At 47.2% G+C, this 22,020-nt stretch overlaps 3 protein-coding genes across 8 annotated transcripts in view; all 3 read right to left on the reverse strand.

Annotated features, from left to right (window-relative positions):
- Positions 1–1,131: 1,131 nt before the first annotated feature.
- On the reverse strand, positions 1,132–6,255 carry TMEM25 (transmembrane protein 25). Of its 4 annotated transcripts, none has more exons than XM_080929848.1 (9): positions 6,175–6,255; positions 5,658–5,754; positions 5,092–5,403; positions 3,551–3,841; positions 3,227–3,358; positions 2,900–2,930; positions 2,620–2,720; positions 2,399–2,485; positions 1,132–2,266 (listed from the first exon to the last, which is right to left on the reverse strand). In XM_080929848.1, exons 2-9 carry the CDS (start codon positions 5,725–5,727, stop codon positions 2,193–2,195), a joined length of 1,098 nt encoding a protein of 365 aa, XP_080785974.1. In that variant the 5' UTR covers positions 5,728–5,754; positions 6,175–6,255; the 3' UTR covers positions 1,132–2,192. The 4 variants fall into 4 exon arrangements, with proteins under 4 accessions (XP_080785974.1, XP_080785973.1, XP_080785976.1 ...); XM_080929847.1 differs by having other exon boundaries at positions 5,658–5,751; positions 6,175–6,246; XM_080929850.1 differs by lacking the exon at positions 6,175–6,255 and adding an exon at positions 5,951–6,067 and having other exon boundaries at positions 5,658–5,751.
- Positions 6,256–6,445: 190 nt separating this feature from the next.
- TTC36 (tetratricopeptide repeat domain 36) lies at positions 6,446–9,833 on the reverse strand (the record flags this gene model as incomplete). The annotated part of the gene is made up of 3 exons (XM_080930773.1): positions 6,446–6,717; positions 8,613–8,801; positions 9,725–9,833. The coding sequence occupies 3 exons, from the start codon at positions 9,831–9,833 to the stop codon at positions 6,455–6,457; spliced, it is 561 nt and encodes a 186-aa protein (XP_080786899.1). The 3' UTR covers positions 6,446–6,454.
- Positions 9,834–10,669: 836 nt separating this feature from the next.
- Positions 10,670–22,020, reverse strand: part of KMT2A (lysine methyltransferase 2A) — a gene marked incomplete at its 5' end in the record, with an annotated part of 78,173 nt that continues 66,822 nt past the window's right edge. For all 3 annotated transcript variants that reach the window (XM_080930297.1, XM_080930296.1, XM_080930295.1), the window contains 7 exons: positions 10,670–15,231; positions 15,453–15,582; positions 16,057–16,140; positions 16,939–17,046; positions 17,206–17,380; positions 19,069–19,143; positions 20,500–20,670. In XM_080930297.1, the coding sequence (XP_080786423.1) occupies positions 14,956–15,231; positions 15,453–15,582; positions 16,057–16,140; positions 16,939–17,046; positions 17,206–17,380; positions 19,069–19,143; positions 20,500–20,670 (1,019 nt within the window). In that variant the 3' untranslated portion in view covers positions 10,670–14,955. The remainder of the gene's footprint in view (positions 15,232–15,452; positions 15,583–16,056; positions 16,141–16,938; positions 17,047–17,205; positions 17,381–19,068; positions 19,144–20,499; positions 20,671–22,020) is intronic.

The raw sequence follows: 22,020 nt of genomic DNA on the forward strand, positions 1-22,020 counted from the left end.
AGCCATATGCTGACTAGGAGAAAGTGGGCCACAGTGGATTGGAGGAAAGGCTGTCAGCCTGACCAACACACACACACACAGACTGTTCATGTGTCTTACAAACTCAACCAGCTGTGATCACGGCAGGTCTGAGGCTATGTTGCTGCCTCGTTCTGACACTAGCCATGTGCTCTGCTTTCTTACCATTGGCGATAGAATTTGCCTCCTGAGGAGTGGACGTATGCTGCGATAGCTCAGATGCTCCGTTAGGTTTTCAGGGAGCAGGCCACCTTAGCTATAGTTCTTACGGTCACTGATGTTCCACATCAGGCTAACAGACATTGAACTACTGCTCCTGGTGGGTACACAGTGCTTGCTGTGTGATTGAAAACTCATTTAAGGGCTGGAGAGATTTCTCAGTGGTTAGAGCACTGACTGCTCTCCCAGAAGTCCTGAGTTCAATTCCCAGCAACCACATGGTAGCTCACAACCATCTGTAATGGGATTTGATGCCCTCTTCTGGTGTGTGTGAAGACAGAGGCAGTGTACTCACATATATGAAATAAATAAATCTTTAAGAAAAAGAAAACTCATTTAATACAGAAAAGACTGGCATGGCCCTACATAAGGATAATGTGACGTGGAAATTCGTGAAGGGATGCATAACATTTTTTTTCTGTACAGGGCATTATCCCCTTGCTACTTTGTGGAAAAATCTGCTGGAAATGTCAAAAAAAAAAAAAAAAAAAAAAAAAGAAAAGAAAAAGATGAAGAGAAAAGGCTACTGTTTATGTGGTGGCAGAGTACCTGTGTCTCACCAGGTCCCACAGAGGAAGCAGGGTTCGTTTTAAAACATACTGGGAAAACACGTGGTGGTAGTACCTGGGTATAATCCCCGCACTTTAGAAGTGGAGGCAGGAGGATCAGAAGATCACATTGTCTCTGCCCAACACTGAATTCAAGGCTAGCCTAGACTACATGGGTCTCAAAAAACAATCACAAGTAAATTTTGAAGAAATGAGCAAACACATCATTCTTTGGTCAAAGGAGTTTACTGTGTGTGCAGCACTGTCCTAACCAGTAACAGGAGAAAAATTACAAAACAAGATACGAAGAAGGAAAAGTAGACTCCCTACTCTGCTGTTCGCCGATTCTTTTCTTGTTGCTTTTTAAACAGTATTCTTAGCTCTTTAGAGCTGTGTGGATTCCCACTCTCTCTGTTCCCCCTAAAGCTTCTGGCTCTGTTGAGTTATATACCCACTGTGACCATCCCCTAAAGAATGGGATGGGGCAGCCAGGTTTGGTCAGGAGTGTGGCTGCATGGTGGGAGAGACATGCAGAGAGGGAAACCACTAACCCTGAGTGCTCAGAACACGCACAGTGAATTACTGAAGGCCAAACGTGGGGAACCCAAGAAGGCCCTGGGCCCTCCTCTTTCCTGGAGAATGTGCTTAATACGGACATTGTGCAAAATGCTGCATAGCTACATGCTGTCCTGGGAGCCAGCCCACATGTCACCTCTTCTTGCTCATCTTGTGCTAACATCAAAGGCTGGCACCCATGGGCCCCAGCCAATAGAGGTCTAATGCCTCGAAGAAGGTCTAAGGTATGACCTATGATGTCCAAGAGGAGGTGGGGACAAAAGGGTAGAAAGATATGCAACAAAAGGGACTAGTTTGTGCTTGGCCAGGTCCCTGAGCAAAGGGCAATTTGGTTCTATACAATAATAGCAGGGGCTAAGTTTTTTTCCCTGAGGGAACAAAGCTGCATAGCATGGGAAGGACATCTGAGTTGTGCAGGGACTCTCCTGTCCCCCACATAGGCATCTCTGCCTACTGCACAAGGTGCAGAGGATACTCATGTAGGACATATAATAAACAGGCCCATCTCTTAAAATGTCGGGTGAAACCTGAACACACCTGGCCAGAGTTTGGTTTGCCTGGACTAGGTTGTCACATGCAGGGCCCCAAACTGAGTGAGTGCAATGGGCTTAATTCCGACCAATGGTCTTGCCAAGGGTACCCATGCCTTGCAGGTTAGAGCGTAATGACATACACATGCATGACCCACATGGTATCCTTGCCAGGTGGGCCAGATGGCAGTGACGTGGTTTCTTCATGGTCACTAGAGGGCCAGGCAGAGGAAGGCTTGAAGGAGACGCTGGGGTGGGCACTCTGGGGAGTCCACAGGCCACCTGGGCCTCACCCTCAAGCTCAGAGCCAAATCTCATCACTGCTTACGCTGGACACACGGTAGATGTAGCCCAACATTGGGAGACGGATGAAACCTGTGGGTCAGAGATGCCAGGGGATTAGTAACCCTGGTTCTCTGGAGCTTGGGGAAGCCCTTTCTGCTGCCAGTACTCAGGACCACAGGGATGGGAAGAGAAATGGAGGAAAATAAGGTATCTGCTCGGTACCTCGGCTGGTGAGGAGGCCACCAGGCTCGGCTTCTAGAAGCTCTGGACGGCTGCTATGCTGAGCCATTGGGCGCTCTGTTGCTTTCCCTGTGGGTGACAAAAGGAGTGGTACCCAGGACAGGGCTTTATCTAATGGGATATGTCTCCTCCTAAGAACCAGGCTCTCTCTTTCTTGGAAGTTCTGAGCTTTAAGCACAGGCAGAGAACTAGTCCTAGTGTACCTCTGAGATCTGGAGTGAGGTCATTGAGCTGAAGGTTGGATGGGAGGGACATGTTCTCCCGTGGCAGGCGCACATTATTCAGTTTCAGGTTATTGGAGTCACTATAGAATGGATAGACAAAATCTAAGATAGACCCTGGTACCAGCAGATATGTAGTCTGCTTTGAGGCTCAATCCAGACAACCTAGAAATCCCAGGTTGCCAACTGTCCTTTACTTTAAGATCCAGTGCCACGTGTTTTAGATTAGCTAGCCCATCTGCCCAGCCCCAGAAAGCATTACCTAGAAATCAGAGAAGGACGCCGGGAGGGGCCTAAGGACAAAGAAACCATGTCAGAGTCAGTGTGACCTACCATTCTGGGCTCTGCCCCCTGCCCTTCCAGACTGACTCAAGACCCCTGAGCCAAGAGTCTATCAAATGCCCAGTGCCAGCCCTGGGATCAGAGATCCCTTCCAGTGCCCGTCCCTGCCTCCTGCAAGGTATGCAGTCTCCCCACAGTCTCTCCCTGCAAGTGCTCTGCCCACCTCTGCCTGCACCTTTGCTGCTCACCATCCAACTTCACTGTTACTCTTCCCCCCACCCTTGGCCATCACTGCCTTTGGCCCTACCTTTTGTTTTCTTCTCTTTCCTGCAGACCAGGCAAGCCACCAAGGTACTGAACCCCACTAGAGTGCCCAAGGCAAGGCCTCCAGCCACAACGATGCCCAGCAGTGGTACTTCTATCCGTGTGGCCAGGAGCCCTGGAGATTGTCCACTTGTTAGTTTCCACAATATCCCCACCCTGACATGCCACAAAATCTGACCACTCTGTCTTTGCCCAAGGTGGCTGGGGAGAGTTCATTCACACAATCTACCCACAGGGCAACAAGTCCTCCCTTTTCTGTTCCAGGATCCCTGCACCCACCCGAGGCTTTGTCACACTAGTTGCTTACCTGGAGCTGGAAGTGAGGCGCTGGTGACGCCCACATCATTTGTGGCCACCACCGAGAGGTTGTGTGCCAAGCTTCGGAGCTGCAGCTGCACGGTGTGGTTGGTGAGCCAGGGATAGTTCTGAGCATCCAGCACCAGGAAGTCAGAGGCATTGACAGTCACTGGCCCATTCTGGTCAATCCAGGTGACATTGGCAGGTGGGTTGGCCCGCACCAGGGCAAAAAGGACAACCAGAAGGCCTGGGCCCTGAGCTTCCTGGTACTTGGCTCCGACCTGGGCAATCTCTGGTTTGACTAGAGCAGAGCAGAGAATAGTCTGCTTTCATTACAGCCCCCTACTCTGGCCCTTTCTTACCAAATATGGACTGGAGCAAGGGCCTGAGTGTCTCCTCAGAAAGAACATTAAGGAACAGACAGCAGGGTCTCCTGGTACAGTATCAATTCATAGCGATTAAGTGTAGACAGCCATGGGCTGGTGAGATGGCTCAGCAGTTAAGAACACTGGCTGCTCCTGAGTTTAATTCCTGAATTAAACTGACTGGTTCTGAGTTCAATTCCCAGCAACCACATGGTGGCTTATGACCCTCTATAAAGAGATCTGATGCCCTCTTCTGGCAAGTAGGTGTGCATGCAAACAGAGCATACACACACACACACACACACACATATATACTCAGGAGGAACAGGCAGAAGGATCTCTGTGAGTTCAAGGTCTACAAAGCTTCTAGGTCTACAAAAGCTCCAGGACAGCCAGGACTATTACATAGAGAAACCCTGTCTAAAAAAAAAAAAAAAAAAACCAAACCAAACCAAAACAAAACAAAACAAAAAAAAAAAAAAAAACAAAAAAAACAAACCAAACCAAAACAAAACAAAACAAAACAAAAAAAAAAAAAAAAAAAACAGAAAAAAAAAAAAAAAAAGAATAGAAAGCCACTAGGGATGTGGCTCAGTGGAAGCAGAGGCAGGGGGATTTCCAGTTTGGGGCCACTCTTAGATACATAGTAAGACTCTTAAAATTAAAAAAACCTGGGCTGGGGATGTAGCTCAGTTGGTAGAGTGATTACCTATCATGCACAAGGTCCTATGATCTCTGCACTAGGGAAGTAGAAGCAAGAAGAACAGAAGTTCAAACTCACCCTTGAAAAAAAGTCTCAAAAGTATAAAAATAAAAAGAGCAGAGAACCAGACAAAGGGTCTAGATTTGCATCCTAGACCTACTTCTTAATTGTGTATGATGTTGGGCAGACTGCTTAACCTGTTTGTGTCTCAATTTCTCATTTGTAAAGTAGGGGCAAAAATAGAAATTCCCTCATATATTGTTTATGAATGCCCTTTTAAAGCTAAACGTATCACACATATGAGTAATCTTTTGAGGCCAGCCTAGGCAACATAGTAAGACTGTCTCAAAACAGAAGACACAAAAAAAAAAACCCAAAAAACAAAACAAACAAATAAACAAACAAACATACAAACAAAAAAAAAAAACCGTTCTGCTTGGGATCCAAGAATGTCTGTCCTCTGTCCACCTCAGGGATACTTACACTGCACGTTGAGGATGACAGAGGCATTTGCTGGCCGGCCACTCCCTGGGTCCTGCAGGGAGCAGTTGAGCTCATGCTGGGAGCGCTGGGCAGTGACAGTGAAAGTGCTGGTACCTCCAGAGAAGGCGTCCCCGCCCACACTCAGGAGTCTCGAGGTGGTGGCCTCCTGTAGCTGCCCATCCAGGTACCAGGCTAATCGGGGAGTGGCAGGACCCCCAGCAACCCGACAGGTGAAGGCATGGTGCTCATTCTCCCTAAGTGCTCTCTCGGCCCAGGTCTGACCATCAATTTGCGGTGCCAGCTCCCCTTGACCTGGAACACAGCAGGCAGCCTCTGGGAGGGGCTTGGAGAGACCAGGGTGAGGTCCAGTTGCAGAGAGGCATCAGGCCAAGAGACAGAGCAGCTGGTTTCTCTCACCAGGACCTGGATAGACTTATGGTAGGGAAATGAGGATAGAAGAACCCAGCCCTCGAGCCTGGAGTGGATATCTTGAGAGGAGATGCAAGGAGGGCAAAGAAGGGCTCTGGTCCCTTAAATGTTTAGCCAAAGGATGAACAGGGTTGTACCTGAACTTAAGAGGGCAGGCAGGAGCAGCAGTGTATGTCGGAGGGTAGCTTGGTTTAGAGGCAATTCCATGATGATCAGGTACCAGCCTCCAGCCTGCTGAGAGAAGGGTACCAGCCATGTAGGCCTAGCAATTCCTGCAATAATTTACCATGCACTGATGTAGACTGGCCCAAAGTCGCCAAGACACGGGCACAAACAGGCACAATCAGCAAGACCCAAAGGAAGATACCTATGGGCACACTTCGACATTGTGCAGGCACAGAGGTCAGCACTGACATACAGACAGACATACAGACAGGCAGACAGGCAGACGCGCGCGCGCTCTCCTTCCCCTTCCCCCAGAGGATTGTCCTTCTTCTGTCACGGTTCACTCCTTGCTGGCCTTGGCTTTCTCCCTCCCATATCTCGCCGTGCACCCCTTTTCCAATCTCGGCTGCTTAAAATAGACTTGGGCCTAGTAAGAGAGCGTAGCGGATCCGGGGGTCGCTGGAGCATCCCGCTTTCGGGGTAGCTCACCTGGCTCCCTCCCGGAGCAGAGCTTCAGCAATCTCTCAAGTCCGCGGAGCACCGCAGTCCGCTGCAAGGGCGGAGCCCGCGCAAGGCAGGACCAATCGCTGGCCGAGCAAGCGCAGGTGTCCGTTCCAGCCCCGCCTTGTCCCGCCCGCGCCACGGTCCCCACTGTGAGGTTGGTTAGTAAGCCGGCGGACACAGAACAGTCGCAGTCAGAGAGTCCCGGAAGTTTTATTTGGGTCCTGGTTGGGTCAGGGTCCCCCATTCATCACCCTGCCGGCCGCGCTCAGCGCCCGTTGGTGGGCGCGCGCAGCTGCCCCATCATGTCCGCCAGCATGCGATTGCACAGCGCGGCGTAAGGGTTGAGCAACACTAGCTGGCGCCGGGCGAACTGGCTGCCCAGTCTCGCCGCCTGTTCGAACTCCCTGCGGGCATCGTCGTCCCGGCCCTGGAATCGCGCCAGCAGCCCGCGCTGCACGAAACTCTGGCGGGCGGTGCGACCCCGGCCACCGCTCAATGTCACCGCGCGCTCCAAGTCTTCCAGGGCGCCTGGGGAAGAGACGGGGAGAGGGCGCGGGTCATCCGGGTGTGGGCAACCGAGACCCAGCTCACCTGCCGAGCATCCCCGCCACTCAGAACCCACCTTCCAGCAGCAGACTTGTGAACCACGAGGAATTATTTCTAACACGGACATGAAGGGTTGCTAGAACTGGCTTGGGGGCCGCCCAAGGGCAGGACTGAGATCCAAGTCCAAGGTTCTCCCTGGCCCTGTTCCTGGTATGTTCTAATACTGATGTACCCAAACGTGAATGCTGTTTAGAGGATTTGGTCATTGTTAGTGAACTGCCAAATAGCTGTAGTTCACACAAGTGAAGCCTAGCACCTACTGTGTGCTTGGTGACCCACTCTGAATCCTAGCGTTCAAAAAACAAAACAAAACAAAACATTAACTACATAACGGTTTCCTGCTATAGTCAGTCTCCTCTTTTCCAGTGCAGGCTATGAAAGCAGTATTTCCCCCATTTTCTCCTTCATTATCTCCACGGTCTTCATTACTCTGTATCTAATTTCACTGGAAGAAGGTCGTGGAGCCAGGGCTGGCTGCACCGTTTTATTTTTGTGATTCTCAGAGGAACATACTTGGGTTGAGTCTCAGAAGTCATCCTGGAACCTCAAGCTTAGGTTTTCTGTTAAGCCCAGCAGCTGCTTTCATCGGACCCTGCCTCAATTCCTGTTCTCTCATCTCCCAAAGAGGCTCCCCGGGCCCTTGCATTGCGCAGCACCATGGTGGAGAAAGGTGAGCTTCCCTTCGTGGCAACACAGCAGCGCTATGCTCCCTACTGAGCAGCTCTGCAACCAGCTCAGTTCCCCTCTTCGCAGCCCGCCTTTACAAGTCCAGTTACCTCTACATCTCCAGGCTTCCCATCTGTAGGCTGTCACCAACAACCTATGGCAGACAAGCCTCCAAAAGGTGTTCTTGGGCTACTTCCTCCTGTCGTTAGGATGCAGTTCAAATTCTGTTTAGGTTCTAGGAACACCCCACCAACTAGTCTTATCTGTGATGTTCTCACTACCAGGTCTCTGCTTAAGCTTTCACATCCAGTTGGGCTCCAACACCCTGTGATCCCCATTCTAGCCACAGAAACTGAATACAACAGGTTTGATCCAGTTACCTTCCCTACCCAGGTCAAAACCCTGAGTGACAACTACCTTTTCTCATCTGGGTCACTTCTGGGTCTCTGCCCACCTCTGCAAGGCTCAGCTTTTGGCCCTTTCACTAGGCATGTTCCACCCAGCCTGGAGATCTGAAGTTTCCCAGGCCTGTGCATTCTTTCTAAGCCCCTAGAGACTGTCTCAACTCATTGCTCATCTTTCAGAACTTGCCCTTCAGGAACAGGTCCCTATGCTGCTTCCTCTCAAATTTGCGTGCTGTTTCCTAATTAGGAGCTCCCTGGAGAGCCATTTCATGGGATTTAGAACCCCCCCCCCACACCTGGGTTCATATTCTAGCTCAGCCACTTCTTGACTGGAGTGTAATGAGGGAGCTACTCAAACCCTGTATGCTTCCTTTCTTCATCTCTAACACAGAATGACAATACATACCCTCTAGGGGGGTCATGAGAATTGTTACTACAGTCTGGTTGAGTGCACAGTGCCTCATTCACAGTAACTGCTATATAAATGTCTTATCTTTACGCCCTCCACTTCAAGTCTATGGCTGCCTGGAAGGCTCTTAATTAAATGTTCCTTTAAATCCATGAGCAGAATGCAGCCTCTTGATTCTCATGTAGTTTCATGAAGCTAGCAGAACCCATACTATCTTGGATTTTATAGGTAGGAGCATGGATGTCTCTGCTCCTCTGTTCTCCACCCACAGCCAATTCATCTCTGCCCTTCGAGAGAGGGGTCCTTGGTGTGGTGTATCTCTGGTGCTCTCCCCTCACCTGCCACATCCCCCTGGAGCCGCCGTGCTTGGGCACGGTTGTTGTAGGCAGACGCTCTCTCGGGTAGCAGGCTGATGGCTTCACCAAACCTCTCCAGGGCTGTGTGGAGGTCCCCAGCTTCTGCTGCCCTCACTCCCTGCAACTCCAGGGCCTTGGACTGCTCCACCTGTGCTTGAGGGAAAGCTCCATCTGCACCAGGGAAGAAACAAGGCGGGGGACCCATGTGCAGGAGGGAAGAAAATAAAAAGCCACCTTGGGCATTGGCATTATGACCCCTGAATGAGTTGACCAGGTGTGGGTCAGAGCAAGGTAACTTGCAGTCAGAGATAGTAGTGGATGTCAGTAAAACTGGGAACTAACATGGCTAAGAGGCCATGACCGAGAAATGGGCACTGGCCGGTTCTCCTCAGCCAGGAGAAGCTCAACAACTTGTACACTGGTGACTTGCACTAGACCACAGCCCCAGGGTGTGAAGCTTAGATCTGGACCCTTTTCTTTGGCTTTTTGGCTTCTCATTTTGCTTTATACCCCCTCTGACACAAAGGCCACCATAACCATCCCAGGTCATGAAAATTACTCCGGATCCATTTTTCAGTTTTTCACTCTAAAGCTTCAGTGAGGTTCAGACTTTCCTCCTGCCCCAAACATCTTCATTATCAGGCACCGTTCCCCTGGAAGAATGAGCTCAGTGTTCAGCTTATAACAGAGCACAAGAAATGAAGCTCTGTTTGCTATGTCAGGATGAACCAACTGAGCCACCATCCCATTCGGCCTGTCTTCCATCCTTGCTGTGGAGAGGGTGGGTGTGACATTCTCAGTCAAAGATTTAACACTTAAGAGTATCAAACACTTTAGCCAGCACCGAGAAGCTTGAATCATGGAAGGACTTTCGTGGTAGGTAGGCTTAGAGGTATGGGACTAATGACGGAGAGGAACTCTGGCTTTCCCTTGGCAGATCACTCCTGCCAACACCTGACACACACACTGAAATTCAGAGGACCTCTCAGACTCCAGTCTCTGAAATAACCTGCAAGGGTAGAATGAGGGGTCTGGCCTCACCATGTCCTGTAGGAAATCTTGGGCCTGCCAGGCAGCCAATGTCAAGGACTTACCTTCATCTTCCTCCTCTGTTTCTTCCAGGTCCAATCCAATAACATCTCCAAAGGGGGCATTAGGGTTGAAGATGGCCCGCAACACTGCCTGATCATTTGGGGTCCCCATAATGCTCAGCTCCAAAGCCCCAACTGGTAACTCCAGGTGGAGGAGGTTCTGTTTGGGGACGGCCTCAAGTACAGAGTAGTGCCTTCCAACTCTTGGTTCAGCCTCAGTGGCCAGGGTTAATGACCTGGCCGGGTGGCTTTTCAGTATTTCCTAACTGAAAACCACCCTCCTTCCCCAGAATAAACAAATCTCGGTTCAGCTTTAAGGTGGAGATGGAAGGTACCCATATGCCTTCATTTTATTACAGTCTGTTTACAAACCACTACTTGACTTCCTATTAGATAAGATGGACAGACAGTAACACAGCCCTTCTCTGCAGAACCTCTGGGGTCCTGGACACGAGCCACTGCTTACCGAAGGAGGACACTCCAGACAAGGGAATCAGCTGAGTGATTCCATCTTAAAGAAGGGAGGGCTGGAAGGCATTAGGTAACCCATTTACAAGTCCCTCCCTTCCCCACCCCACCCCCAAGGCCAAAAGGAAGCTCAGGCAGAGTGCAGCAATAAACTTGACATGTTTATTAATTAAACTATCACTTAAATAAAAAAAAGTGCATAGAAAATAAACATGTTTAAAAACTCCTTTTTTTTGTTTTTACAACTATGTACACTTTTTACTTTTACATTCAGTCTTTCGTAGAGAGCTTTCAGCATTATTATTTTTGAACTATTAAAGTATTTTCCTTCATCCCTGTCTCAGGGAGATAACACTGATGGACTTTAGACACATTTTCCTTCCCCCCCCCATTTTGTCTCTAACCAGAAGCTTGGAAGAACACAAGGAAAAAAAGGGAAGCAGAACAAAACAAACACCCCCCCCCAAATCCATTGTACATGACACAGCTGTAGAGAAATGTCTTATTCTAGAAATGAAGCTTGTCATTGTTCAGCTCGTGAAACAATTATTCAACTACCTGTATTTGCTAAGGAGACTGTTAAAGCTCAAGGAAAAATAAAAAAAAAAAAACCAAACAAACAAACACCACAAATCTATTTTTTCTTGGTTGAAAGACAGAACTAGTGTACCTCGGAACAAGATACCAGAAAGCACAGAACACAATTTTTCCCCTAAATGCAGGTGGTGACCCCAACATTCATAACCGAAAGTAGAGAGACGAGGAGTACAGGTACCGACCGGCAACATTCACAGGCAGGAGGAGCCCAGGTGACACCAGCTCTGCTCTGCGTGGGCTTGTTTTCCATTTGTGGAGTCAGCATCACTGGGAGCCAGACACGTTCCTGCCTCAACTAGCAACTGTAGCACAATCCTTATCTATAGTGTTAAGAGAAGTAAAAGCCATGGACTGAACTAGGCTTTGTTACAACGGTGCATTCCTATATTAGTTCCTATATATATATATATTTATATTTATTTGAAAACCAAAACAAACAAAAGGTTGCAAGTTTTCAGAGTGTGAGACTTGACTGGTATTCATGATTCGGCACAAAACTATCTGCTCAATAACTTTGTATTGCTTTAAAATGAAGGAAAGGAAACGTAAAATTACACCCAGCCCTTTGCAATGACCCGCTTTTCCTTAAAAAACAACAACAATAACAACAACAATAACAACAACAATAAACCAACTTGGTTTCTATGAAAAAGAATCCCAAATCCAATAAAAGTTAATATCTGATGAGGCTGTGACCTCTAGTATTTTCAGGTATTTGATTGAGCGTCAGTCCTTTAGAAAGATACATTCATTAAAAGATTTTTGTATGTGTGTTGTATTTTTTTTGTTTTATTTTATTTTTAGTTTTTTTTTTCTACCTTTTTTTCCTTTAAATCAAGGTTGCTGCATGGTGCTTATTGGATTGGCCGGGGGGGGGGGGGGGGGGGGTGGGTGTGTGTGTGACAGAGGTGAGCTGGGTCCTGGCAAAGGAGTTTGGGTTGAAAAACCTAAGAAGTGCCAGGGCTTCCTCCTTAATTGTGATTGGTTTAAAAACAGGGAGGGGTTGTGCTGGACATGTGGGCAGCAATGAAGAAGCCCAGGGACCAAGTTCCGACCAAAGGGTCAGCGCCATGCAGCTATTCTGGTTACACAGTTGTCACTGGCCACCAGGAAATGCAGCCACATCAGGTTCTAGCAGCAAAGCCAAAGTCAGCTGGCTCTCCAAGAACCTACGAGGTCCACAGCTGTCACTCCTGGGGCTGTGGGTTGCCCCTTGGGGGATTCTTGGGAATGACCCAGCGCAAAGTCCTCAACCTGCACTTTTGTGCGGAGGTTCTCTTGGTCACTTTCAAAACAAAGCAGATGTATTTTGGAGACCGCCATGCCTTCCTTGTGTTTTGTTGTCCTTTCTCCCGATTGTGGGGATATTCTGGCTTATCCCCCAAGTTGCTGGCAGGTATGCTGAATTTTGGCAATGGACTCAAGGCTGAGCTGAAAGAGGAATTTCTCGTTTCTGTGGTTGATGTGGGTGGGAGGGCAAGGCAAACCAGCTGGAGGAGGAAAGGTGGGTTTCCCTTGTCCTCAGGGATTGGGGTTGTAGAAAGAGGATGAGGAGGGGGCTCACAGTACAGCATGGCCTAGCAGGGCAGTAACTAGGTCTGTTAGCTGAGTTCCCCCCACCCTCTGACTGGCCTTTGGGTCTCTCTCAAGATGAATGCATGACCCATCAGTGCATTAATCTATTCAGTAACAAATGCAGCTTACATTTTTTTTTCATAAAAAAAAAAAAAAAAAAAAGGAATACAAGGATTTACAAAAAAACCTCACACAGTGCAATAAGAAAGGAAACCAGACACTAGTGGAACCCCTTGGGCCACTGCATCTTGTTCATGGGTAAAAGGAGGTTGGGAGGTGAGGTCTGGGTCGAGTGCTTTTCCCCAGTCCCTGCTGGCACTTCTCCATGATGACAAGGAAATCTCTGCCATCCTGGCCACAGTGCTGGGGGCTTTCCACAGTGGAAACAGTGACGATGTTCCAGCAAAGCCACCAGACAAAGTTCTTAAGGTCACAGAAGGAAAGGGAGCCCAGGACGGAAGGCACAGCAGAGCCACAAGTCCTGGCAGAGAGTTCTGGGCTGCATCATATTGCTTTGCTGACTTCCATAAGAGAAAGGGTGCCCTGCCCTCCACTCGGACTACGCTACCCTGAAACCTTGTGGCAGGCGCAGAGATCTGCTTGATCGTGAGTGGTCATACTGTGCTTCAGGTTCAACAGGCTGCCCCTGAGAGGGCAGGAGGCGGTCAGTGGGTTCTTTGCAGGTACAAGGAGTTGGTGGGCAGAGAAGGGAAGGAGATGATTTATGAGGCAGATAGTGATGGCAGATGTCAAGTTGCAGCTTCTTGGTTGCTAACTCAGAGAGAGAAAGGGGAGCAAAATGGAGCCTGCTGCTCGGCTCTCTGGAGCCAGTCCAGAGGGAGAGGAGCAGTGCAGCAAAGAGGAGGAGAAACTGGTGTGCTAAGGTTCTGTACCCTCATCCCTTGGCCATGGAGGGCAGTGGCCTAATGGAGCGGGTGACCTTCCTTCTCAGTTACTATGAAGAGCAGACCCAAGGAACATTTACGTCAATGGGTGCAGATGAGCTACACATGGAACAACAAAAAGTACACTTTCCAGGGGGAAGCTGGGCAGGAAAAACCAGACTTTGTGTGGACAGCTGAATATTTTCTCTAACTTCATCCTATGAAAATAAAAAATCATTAAAAACCGATCTTCTTTTAAATTAGGATAATACCACGGTTTAAAAAATAGCCTCGTCATAAGTGCTTCTCCCTATGAAGTGCTTCGCATAGAAAAATATACAAAATATATTTACATTTATAAAACCTTAAATAGTAAATTGTAAACAGAACAGAGGAAAATCCAATGACTTAATTTAACAGGTTCAAGACATTGTCTTGGGGGAGAAAGAAACATTTGCTGCTGGTTGTCCACATCCTAAGGAGTAATCAGGGCAGTAGTGTCATTAAATTTGCTCAGCCACAGGCTGCACACAGGTGGCAGAGGTCCCTCAGCACATGTGGTCTAGTCCCCCAAGTTTGGGGCCTTGAAATGTGATTAGTGTTCTTTCAACTGGACACTGACCTTTTAGAAATTCATCTTCCTATGTCTTCAGAAAGGGAAAAGAAAGCAAGCATGTCCTGGGAAGGGGTGGGGCTTACCCTGGCTATTGTACTCTGGCTGTTGCATGACTCAAATCCTATTTAAATAATCTTTAGCCTCTTGTTAAAAAAAAATCTTGCTACATGTATCTCTTTAAAACTCTCAATGGAGCTTTTTGAGATCTCCAAATTCTGTCTGGTTACAGCCAATGGCTCCTGTCCACTTCCCCATCTGGAGTGCTTACAGGCTTGGGGGACTTTCCGTAGGCACTTCCTATAGCAAGTAGGAAGTGTCCTTGAGCAAGGAGGCAAGCTCCCACTACCCAGAAGGAAGAATGGGAAAGCAGCAGATGAAGGATGTTGGAGGGGAGAAGGGAGTAAAGAGAAGGGATGGAGAAGGAGCCGCTCCTATCATCAAGAAAGGTCACTGGCTACGGTAAGGCTCACAGGGTAACACTCCCACTTACAGCCACAGGCTCAATGTTTGGTAATTAATTGGCACAACCCAAGACAGCCTTTTGACACCAGAGGTGCTAGGAAACCTGTCTCCCAACCAAAGTGAACTTCTTAAGTGGGCAGATAGTAGAAAAAACCACCAGGCCATCTGTTTGTTCAACAGATGGCCACAGGCCTGGCCTAACTGGCAAACAAACTACCAGGTACCCCACCAACCCTGCATCTGGGGTCTTGTCCGACCCATTGCTTTTAGGGCTTGGGAGAGGGCTAAGATGAGGATGACAAACTGCTCTCTGAGGACATGCTCAGACCCCATCATCTCCCACTGTACGGAACCCTCTATATGCCCCTTCAGGCAAATCTCCCAGGAACCAGTTTCCAAGGCTTTTCAACAGAGAGGGCCCAGGAGAAAACCATCTGGGGACTTTTTTCTTTGAGACCCTTCTCTCTCCAAGACTATGATCACATGATTTGCATGTGGGACACTAGGGTGCTCAGCCAGAGGACCCTCAACTGCCCGCTCAATCCTTGGAGCTCTGGGGTGCTGGGAAGTCCTTCAGCATGGCTTTGGGTGGCCCTGGGTCCTGGTACTCCATTACAGGAAGATGAGCAGCTTTAGTTCAGGAACTTCCGGCATTTTTTGGCGCCACAGTTGCAGGGTAGCTTGTTGCTGGCGTCCTCAATAGGGAACTTATAGTCATAGGTGAGCTCCTCCCCCCGGTAGATCTTACGCATGGCGAAGATGACAATGTGCTTCTGCCCATCAATACTGACAACCCGGGAGTAGCAGTTAGGCTCACAAGAGTGATTGATGAAGCGTGCTGCGTTTCCATGCATGGTGGCATCCACTACCTCTGAGTCATCAATTCGGAACATGTAGCAACCAATGCCCTACACATAAGGGGAAAGGAACTATTTTACTTACTTATGATTTTACTGAATTAAACCTAAAGTCTTACAAATGCTTAGCAGGCAAGCAGTCTACCACTGAGCCACATTCCCAGCCCTGAACTTAGGCTTTCTTTCAAGTGCTATGGAAGGCGCTCAGGTTTCATGGCCCCTACCTACCGCGAATAGAAGGACCCAGAGAGTAAGCCATGGCACCCACGCACCTTGCTGTCGTAGTACTTCTCACGTTTGTCCGTCTGGATGGAGCGGATGACGTTGCCGGCATATTCAATAACCATCTCTCCTGCATCGATGTTTCTCTTACAGAAAAGACCTCGACCGTGGATGGGAGACCTAGGCATGGAGACCAGGAAGGAGAAAAAAAAAAACAAAAAAAACTGAGGCACAAATTTCCTTTAAAAAACTTTAGTTTTACTTTTTATGTTTATGAGTGTCTGCCTGCATGTATGTATGTGTACCACGTGGCAGTCAGTAGGGACTGTAGCTACAGACAGCAGCCAACAACTGCTAGGTCCTCTGCAGGGGCAGGGAGTGTTTTTGATGGTCGAGCCATCTCTCCAGATAGTAAAACACAAATTTTTCCAATTGGTTAATTGTGTGAAAAGATGAAGAAAGCCTGGCCCCGCCTCATAAGCTGTACCGACCAATCACTGAGTACGAATGACCACACCAAACACTGCAGGAGTGTGGAATACCCTGCAACAGATCTACATAAACCTTAACAACCGAAGGAGAGATGCCACTCTAGTATTTGATCCACTTTAATTGGAAAAAATGTTTTCTGATATTCTATAACAACAGCCCTACCTGTAGACACCAACCGCCTCCTTAGAAGTCTTTTTTAAGTGCCGGAAGCGCATGGGCATCGGGAGATCCATGCTTGTTGCCCTCCTAAGAGAGAGAAATGACGTTAGGAACTCAAGTGTTCTGAGGAGTGGGTAGAGGACTCCAGCGGAGTGAACACACTTGCTCACTTTCAACTAGAGTGCCTCAGACTGTCCGTCTTTTGTGTCCTGAGACCTCACTACACCTGAATCCACTGTGGGTTTCTAGAGAGAAGGTCTTTGTGACTCAGGCTCACCTTGAATTTGAGGGAACACACTCCTGCCTCAGCCCCCTGAGTGCTGGGACCACAGGCATGTGCCCATGCTGACTAGCTCCACATTAATATGCAGGGCTCTTTAGGACAATGGTGACTTGTGTCACATGAACAGCTATTAGGATTACTGTTAAATACATGCATCCTACAATTATTTAAATTTCTTCTGTTTCCTATTTTTTGCTACCTCAGTGTAAACTGTGACTCAATCTCCCAAATATCACCAGGAAGCTGCCATCCCACGACTGGCCTCACACACTTTGGTTTATTACTTGTTTTATTTGAGACATGGTCTTATGTGACTCGGGCTGGCTTTTAATTTAAGCCCAGAACATAGCTGGGCTGATTGTAAACCTGAGATCCTCTTGCTCTAAATCCTGAGTGCTGGGATTACAGGTGTGTAGCACCATGCCCAGCTGAAGTGTGGAGTTCTGATGACTATTAACAAGTTTACAAATATTAATGACTGTTTCACATCACAGCCTACTAGAAGAAGCAGTGGTCTACTTACTGTATATCACATTAAACTCTCCTTCAATGCAAGAGCTGCAGGAGTGTGAGGTGTCAGGTGACTGGGCATGATCACTTACCGTGCGGACTTCAGCTGGACCTCTTCCTCTTCTTCATCATTGGGGTTGTATTCAGGGGGCTGTCGATGTTTAGAAGCCAGGAAGTTAAACATGTCAAATGCTGACTTCCTGGAGCCAAAAGATTAAGGTTTGTTTTTAGAAAAATGTTCTAATAAAGGAGTAAAGATGGCGTCACTGCTACTGAAGACGTCAGCGGCAAGCAGGACAAGAGCTGCCATTAGATCAAAGCCAGGACCTCAAAAGCTCAGAAGACAAAATGGAACTTGCCTCAGGTGGACCTCAGCCCTGGCTGAGCCGTGAGGGTTCAAGGGGGGTTCATTGGCCTCTTCTGGTTTGTGGAAACGGAATTTGTAATTCCGACAGTGCTTGGCACCAGACAGCTGCTCAATCAGAAACACAACTGCATCATGGAGAATCCCCAGCATCCTCAAACCGTTCACACCTACAGAATGAAAGGCACCAGGGTGGTGAGTGGTGTAGTCAACAGGAAGCTGCACAGCATTAACAAATGGTTGTGTTAGAGAGTAGCAGCCTGAGGCTACCCATGGGTCAGGGACTTCAGACATTTATAAATTAGCTTTAGAATGCTAGTGAAATAATGGTGGATCCACCTGTCAGTATGGATGAATGCTGGCTGACGCCTGTGTGCTGAATGTATAGAAATGCCACGTACCCTTCATTTAATAATCATGATGGCTACTCAATGCAGGAATCACAAGTTTTTTTTTTTTTGTAAGATTGAACAAGAGCCTTGTATATACTATGTAAGCGCTCTGAGAACGCATTCACATTTTTTCTTTTATGAAAACATTTCTATAGTGAACATTTTGGTTTCTTAAAAAACCCAGTTATGTGAATATGTTTTTGTCTTAACACCACATGTGGGATATGGGGCTGCTTCAGTGTCTTCACAGCTGTTAATATGACTGTCTTACACTCTAGGAGCAGCATATGTTTGCTAGCTGCAGATCGTTTATGTTTGGAATTCTGGGGACTCTGGAGAGGAGATTAATGCCAGAGCCCCAAGAGGGGTTGGAGGTGCTGAGAAGAAATGAACAGATGCTGCTTCCCTTGCAGCTAGCTCCCAGCTGCTGTTGTTTCGGACAGTCAAGTGCTCAAGAGCAAAGAGAAGAAATTGGAGATATCCTGACAACATACATTGGACTTGCCCCAAGAAATTCATTGTCCCTAATCAGCAGAAGTACCTTAAACAGGTCTACACTCCCTAACCCTCTAACCTTTCTCTTCTACCTGGTGTTGGGGGATCAGGAGGAATTAGGATAGAATAAGTAAGAAGGAAGGTAAACATGTTAAGAACTCAATAAAACAGTAAAAAACAAAAACAAAAGCCCACCCAGAACATTTTCTAAATGTTCTGGTACGGATGGCTAAAAAGTATTTTAAAGAAATAAGACACTGTAATCAAGGGTCTGTAATCACTGTCACGATTCTTTCTGCAGTAGCAAACACTCATGTTCTACACATCTTTATTAAGTATACAATATTTTAACCAAAATATTACTTCTTAGGGCCTCTAACTATGGCTGGGTAGAGTATGTGCCTAGTATGTCTGACATCTTAGGTTTAATCCCCATTATTGCAAAAAAAAAAAAAATTCTGGCATTATTATTAGCTAGAGAATGAAGTCTTTATTGTGAATAAGCTCTCTATTTTAAGGCTGTGCTTGTGCCAGGATCATATACAATGCCAACAAACATGAAGTTCATGTCTGTAGTACATTTAGAGATAAAACCCTACTAATGTGGTACTAGGGACTGAACTCAAGCCTCTAGGGAGTTGAGCAAGACCAGCTGAGCTTCATGCCCTAGTGTAGAAAGGACTGAAAGTGAAAGAAGGGTCACAGATTAGGAATGTGAAATATCCAGACTAGGCTGATTCCCCAGGAATGAGCTTAGGTCATAAGATAGGAAGACACATCTGAGGCTAGATAAACTGAAAACCACTGAACTGTATGTAAATGGGTAAAGTGGATGGTGCACAGGTTATATCCTAAAGCCCTGAATTATTTAAATAGCTTCTATGTTTTTAGATTCAGTTTCGTGGTTTACACTAACAAACTGGTAGACTATTTGGAGGTCTTGGCACAGTAACAGCAGCATTAGCCATTACCTGCAAATGAGAGCTGCTTCAGGCGGGCATTTGACCGCGCTTCCTGGACTTTATCTGTCAGTGACTTCCAGGCATCTGAAAGGAAACAGAAGAAAGTTGTTGGGAGAAGAGAATCTCGTCTTACAGGCATTAGCGTGTAGTCGCCGGTGTGGAGAATCATTCTGCAGCTGACGTCAGTGCCCTGCATGTGGAAAGCGACTAGGCACACTGTTCAGCAGGCTTTTTTACCACGTGCCAGAGCAGCAAGGATACTCATACTTTCTGAATCTCCAGAGTACCCACGTCCCTTAATGTATCACCATTCCTAACCTTAAAATTATTTTTTTAAAAGGTTAGCAGGGATGGGTGTGATGGTGTCTGCCTTCAATGGATCCTAGTGAGCTTGAAGTCAGTCTGATCTACAGTGAGTTCTAGGCCAGTGAAGGCTACATGGTGAGACCATCTCAACAACAATAAAAGTTAATATATCTCTCTGTGTGTATGTGTGTATACATATATATATATATACATATACATATATAGACATAGATATATATACACACATACACATATACATATATATGAGACAAGGTTTCATATCGTAGCCCAGGCTAGCCTGGAATTCACTGCATCACCCAAACTGGCCTTGAATGTGTGGCCAATCTTCTTGGCTCTGTTTCTGGAGTGGTGGGATTGCAGGGATGCTCCAGCAAGCCTAGTTCACTTCTAGCCTTATTAAATCCTTTTTTTTTTAAATTAAAGATCTATTTATTTACTTTTATGTATATGAGTATACTTAGCTGTTTTCAATCAGACCAGAGTGGGCATCAGATCTCATTACAGATGATTGTGAGCCACTATATGGTTGCTGGGAACTGAACTCAGGACCTCTGAAAAAGCAGTCAGTGCTCTTAACCACTGAGCCATCTCCCCAGCCCCTTATTAATCTTCATACATGTTTGTCTATGTATTTTTTTAGGACTCATGCTTCCTTTTTTTTGTTTTTTGTTTTGGGCGGGGAGATTGGGTTTTATGAGACAGGAGAGCCCTGCTTCTCCTGGAACTTTCTATACACTAAGCTGGTCTCGAATTCACAGAATTCTTTCATTTCTTGGGAAGCTCACCACTCTACAACCAATGCCATCTTTCATTTCTTTTGACGTTGCTAGTACTTACTGCCTAGGAGGCCTTCACTGCTTCACTAAAACCACAGCCTTTCCTGAGCTCAGGGCTAAGTGGCTGAGCCTGGACCATACATTTGCTTTCCTAATGCAGGAGGCAGAACAGGTAGAGCTGGCAGGCGGAGGAGAGAGCCAGGAGCGCTGCTAGAGGATCCAGAGGAGAGCCGGCACTGCTGGAGGAAGGATCATGGCTCCCCAACAAGGCAAGCTTCTGAGCTGAGGAGCACCAGCAGCAAGGCCTGACGGAAAACGGACCCAACAAGCCACTCACCTTCAATACTTTCCGCACAGATCTGAAAGCCATCATCACTTGAAATTTCAAAGACGAGTCCTTTCTTGGGCTTTCTCTCAGCAATGCTTTCCTTCCTCTTTTGCTCTTGCTGGAGCCAAAGCATCAGAGGAGAGCTGAAACTGCTCTCTTCTTCCTCCATTGCTTTAGGTTCTGTGATGGAAAAAGCATTTGCTGAAGTCAGTGTGCACCGAGTGCCTTGCACAGAATGATCTACACCAGCAGTTCTCAGCCTGTGGGTCCCAACAAATGACCCTTCCACAGGGCTCAGCCAAGACCACCGGAAATCACAGATATTTGCTTTACTATTCACAACACTAGCAAAATTAGTTATGAAGTAGCAACAAAAATAATTTTATGATTGGGTAAGGGGGACAGCATGAAGGTCTCAGCACCAGGAAGGTTGAGAACCATATTCTACATGCATCACCTCCATTTTGGGGGACACGCTGTATCTAGTGTTATCCCTATTCACTAGTAAGAGCACTGAGGCTCAAGAACTTGCCCTGGGTACTAAAATGGTGTGTGTGTGTGTGTGTGTGTGTGTGTGCACACGCGCGCGGTGGTATATTTAATAGATTTCTTTTTTTTGTAGCAGAGCTTCTGGTAGGGCAATGTGATTTTTTTTTTTTCCATACATAACTGCTCTCAACAGGATCAAGGTCAAGCCAAACCAAAGCAAACACAAATCCCCCTCCCATGTGTGAAGCATGATTATGCCTCAGATATTCTATTACTTCACCCATGTTATCTCATGGGATCCTAACAACAACCACTGAGGCAGGTGTTGTTATTGACTCTTTCTGAGATAAGAGTCTCAGTCTGTAACCCAGCATGGTCTTGGAGCTTGCTACGTAGGCTATGCTGCCGCCTCTGTTTCCCAAGTACTTCTGCTACACCGAGCCCAGCTGGATTCCTTTTTAAAGGTAAGAGAACTGAGCAGGTATATACCTGCCTGTTCCGAGGCTGAGAGAGATGGTAGCCTGCACTACTCTAAAGTTCTACGTCAATGAGGACAGCACAGTGAGACCTCATTCAAAGCAATGAGTGAGTGAATGAACAGGAACATGGGAAACTGAAGCAGGCCAAGTAAAAGCTATGTTCACACAGCTCAGGTAAGCATGGCGTTTGAACCTATCTAGTTCTGGAGACTGTACTCAGCTACCATGCCTGCCTGTGATCAGGTCTTGAGCTTGAGGAACTGGCCAATAATTAGGATATTAGTAACAGACCAAATCACAAGCCTAAGCTTTCTCTTTGGAAAGTCACTTTTTGTGATCATTTATTTAGTCAATCTATTTACTTTCCTAAGATAAGAGGTCGTTCAGAGGTCCAGGTTGGCCTGGGTTTCACTATGTAGCTCAGGTTGGCTTCAAACTCATGACAACCTTCCTGCCTCCTGAGCCAAGTGCTCAGGTTCTAGAGTGTGGGAACTATACTAATTATAAAGTGACCAGACTGCACCTGGCCACACATAAAGAGTGTGAGATACATGTAGTTTTA

Source organism: Micromys minutus (assembly GCF_963924665.1).
Source record: "Micromys minutus genome assembly, chromosome: 16".
NCBI classification, from domain to species: Eukaryota; Metazoa; Chordata; class Mammalia; order Rodentia; family Muridae; genus Micromys; species Micromys minutus.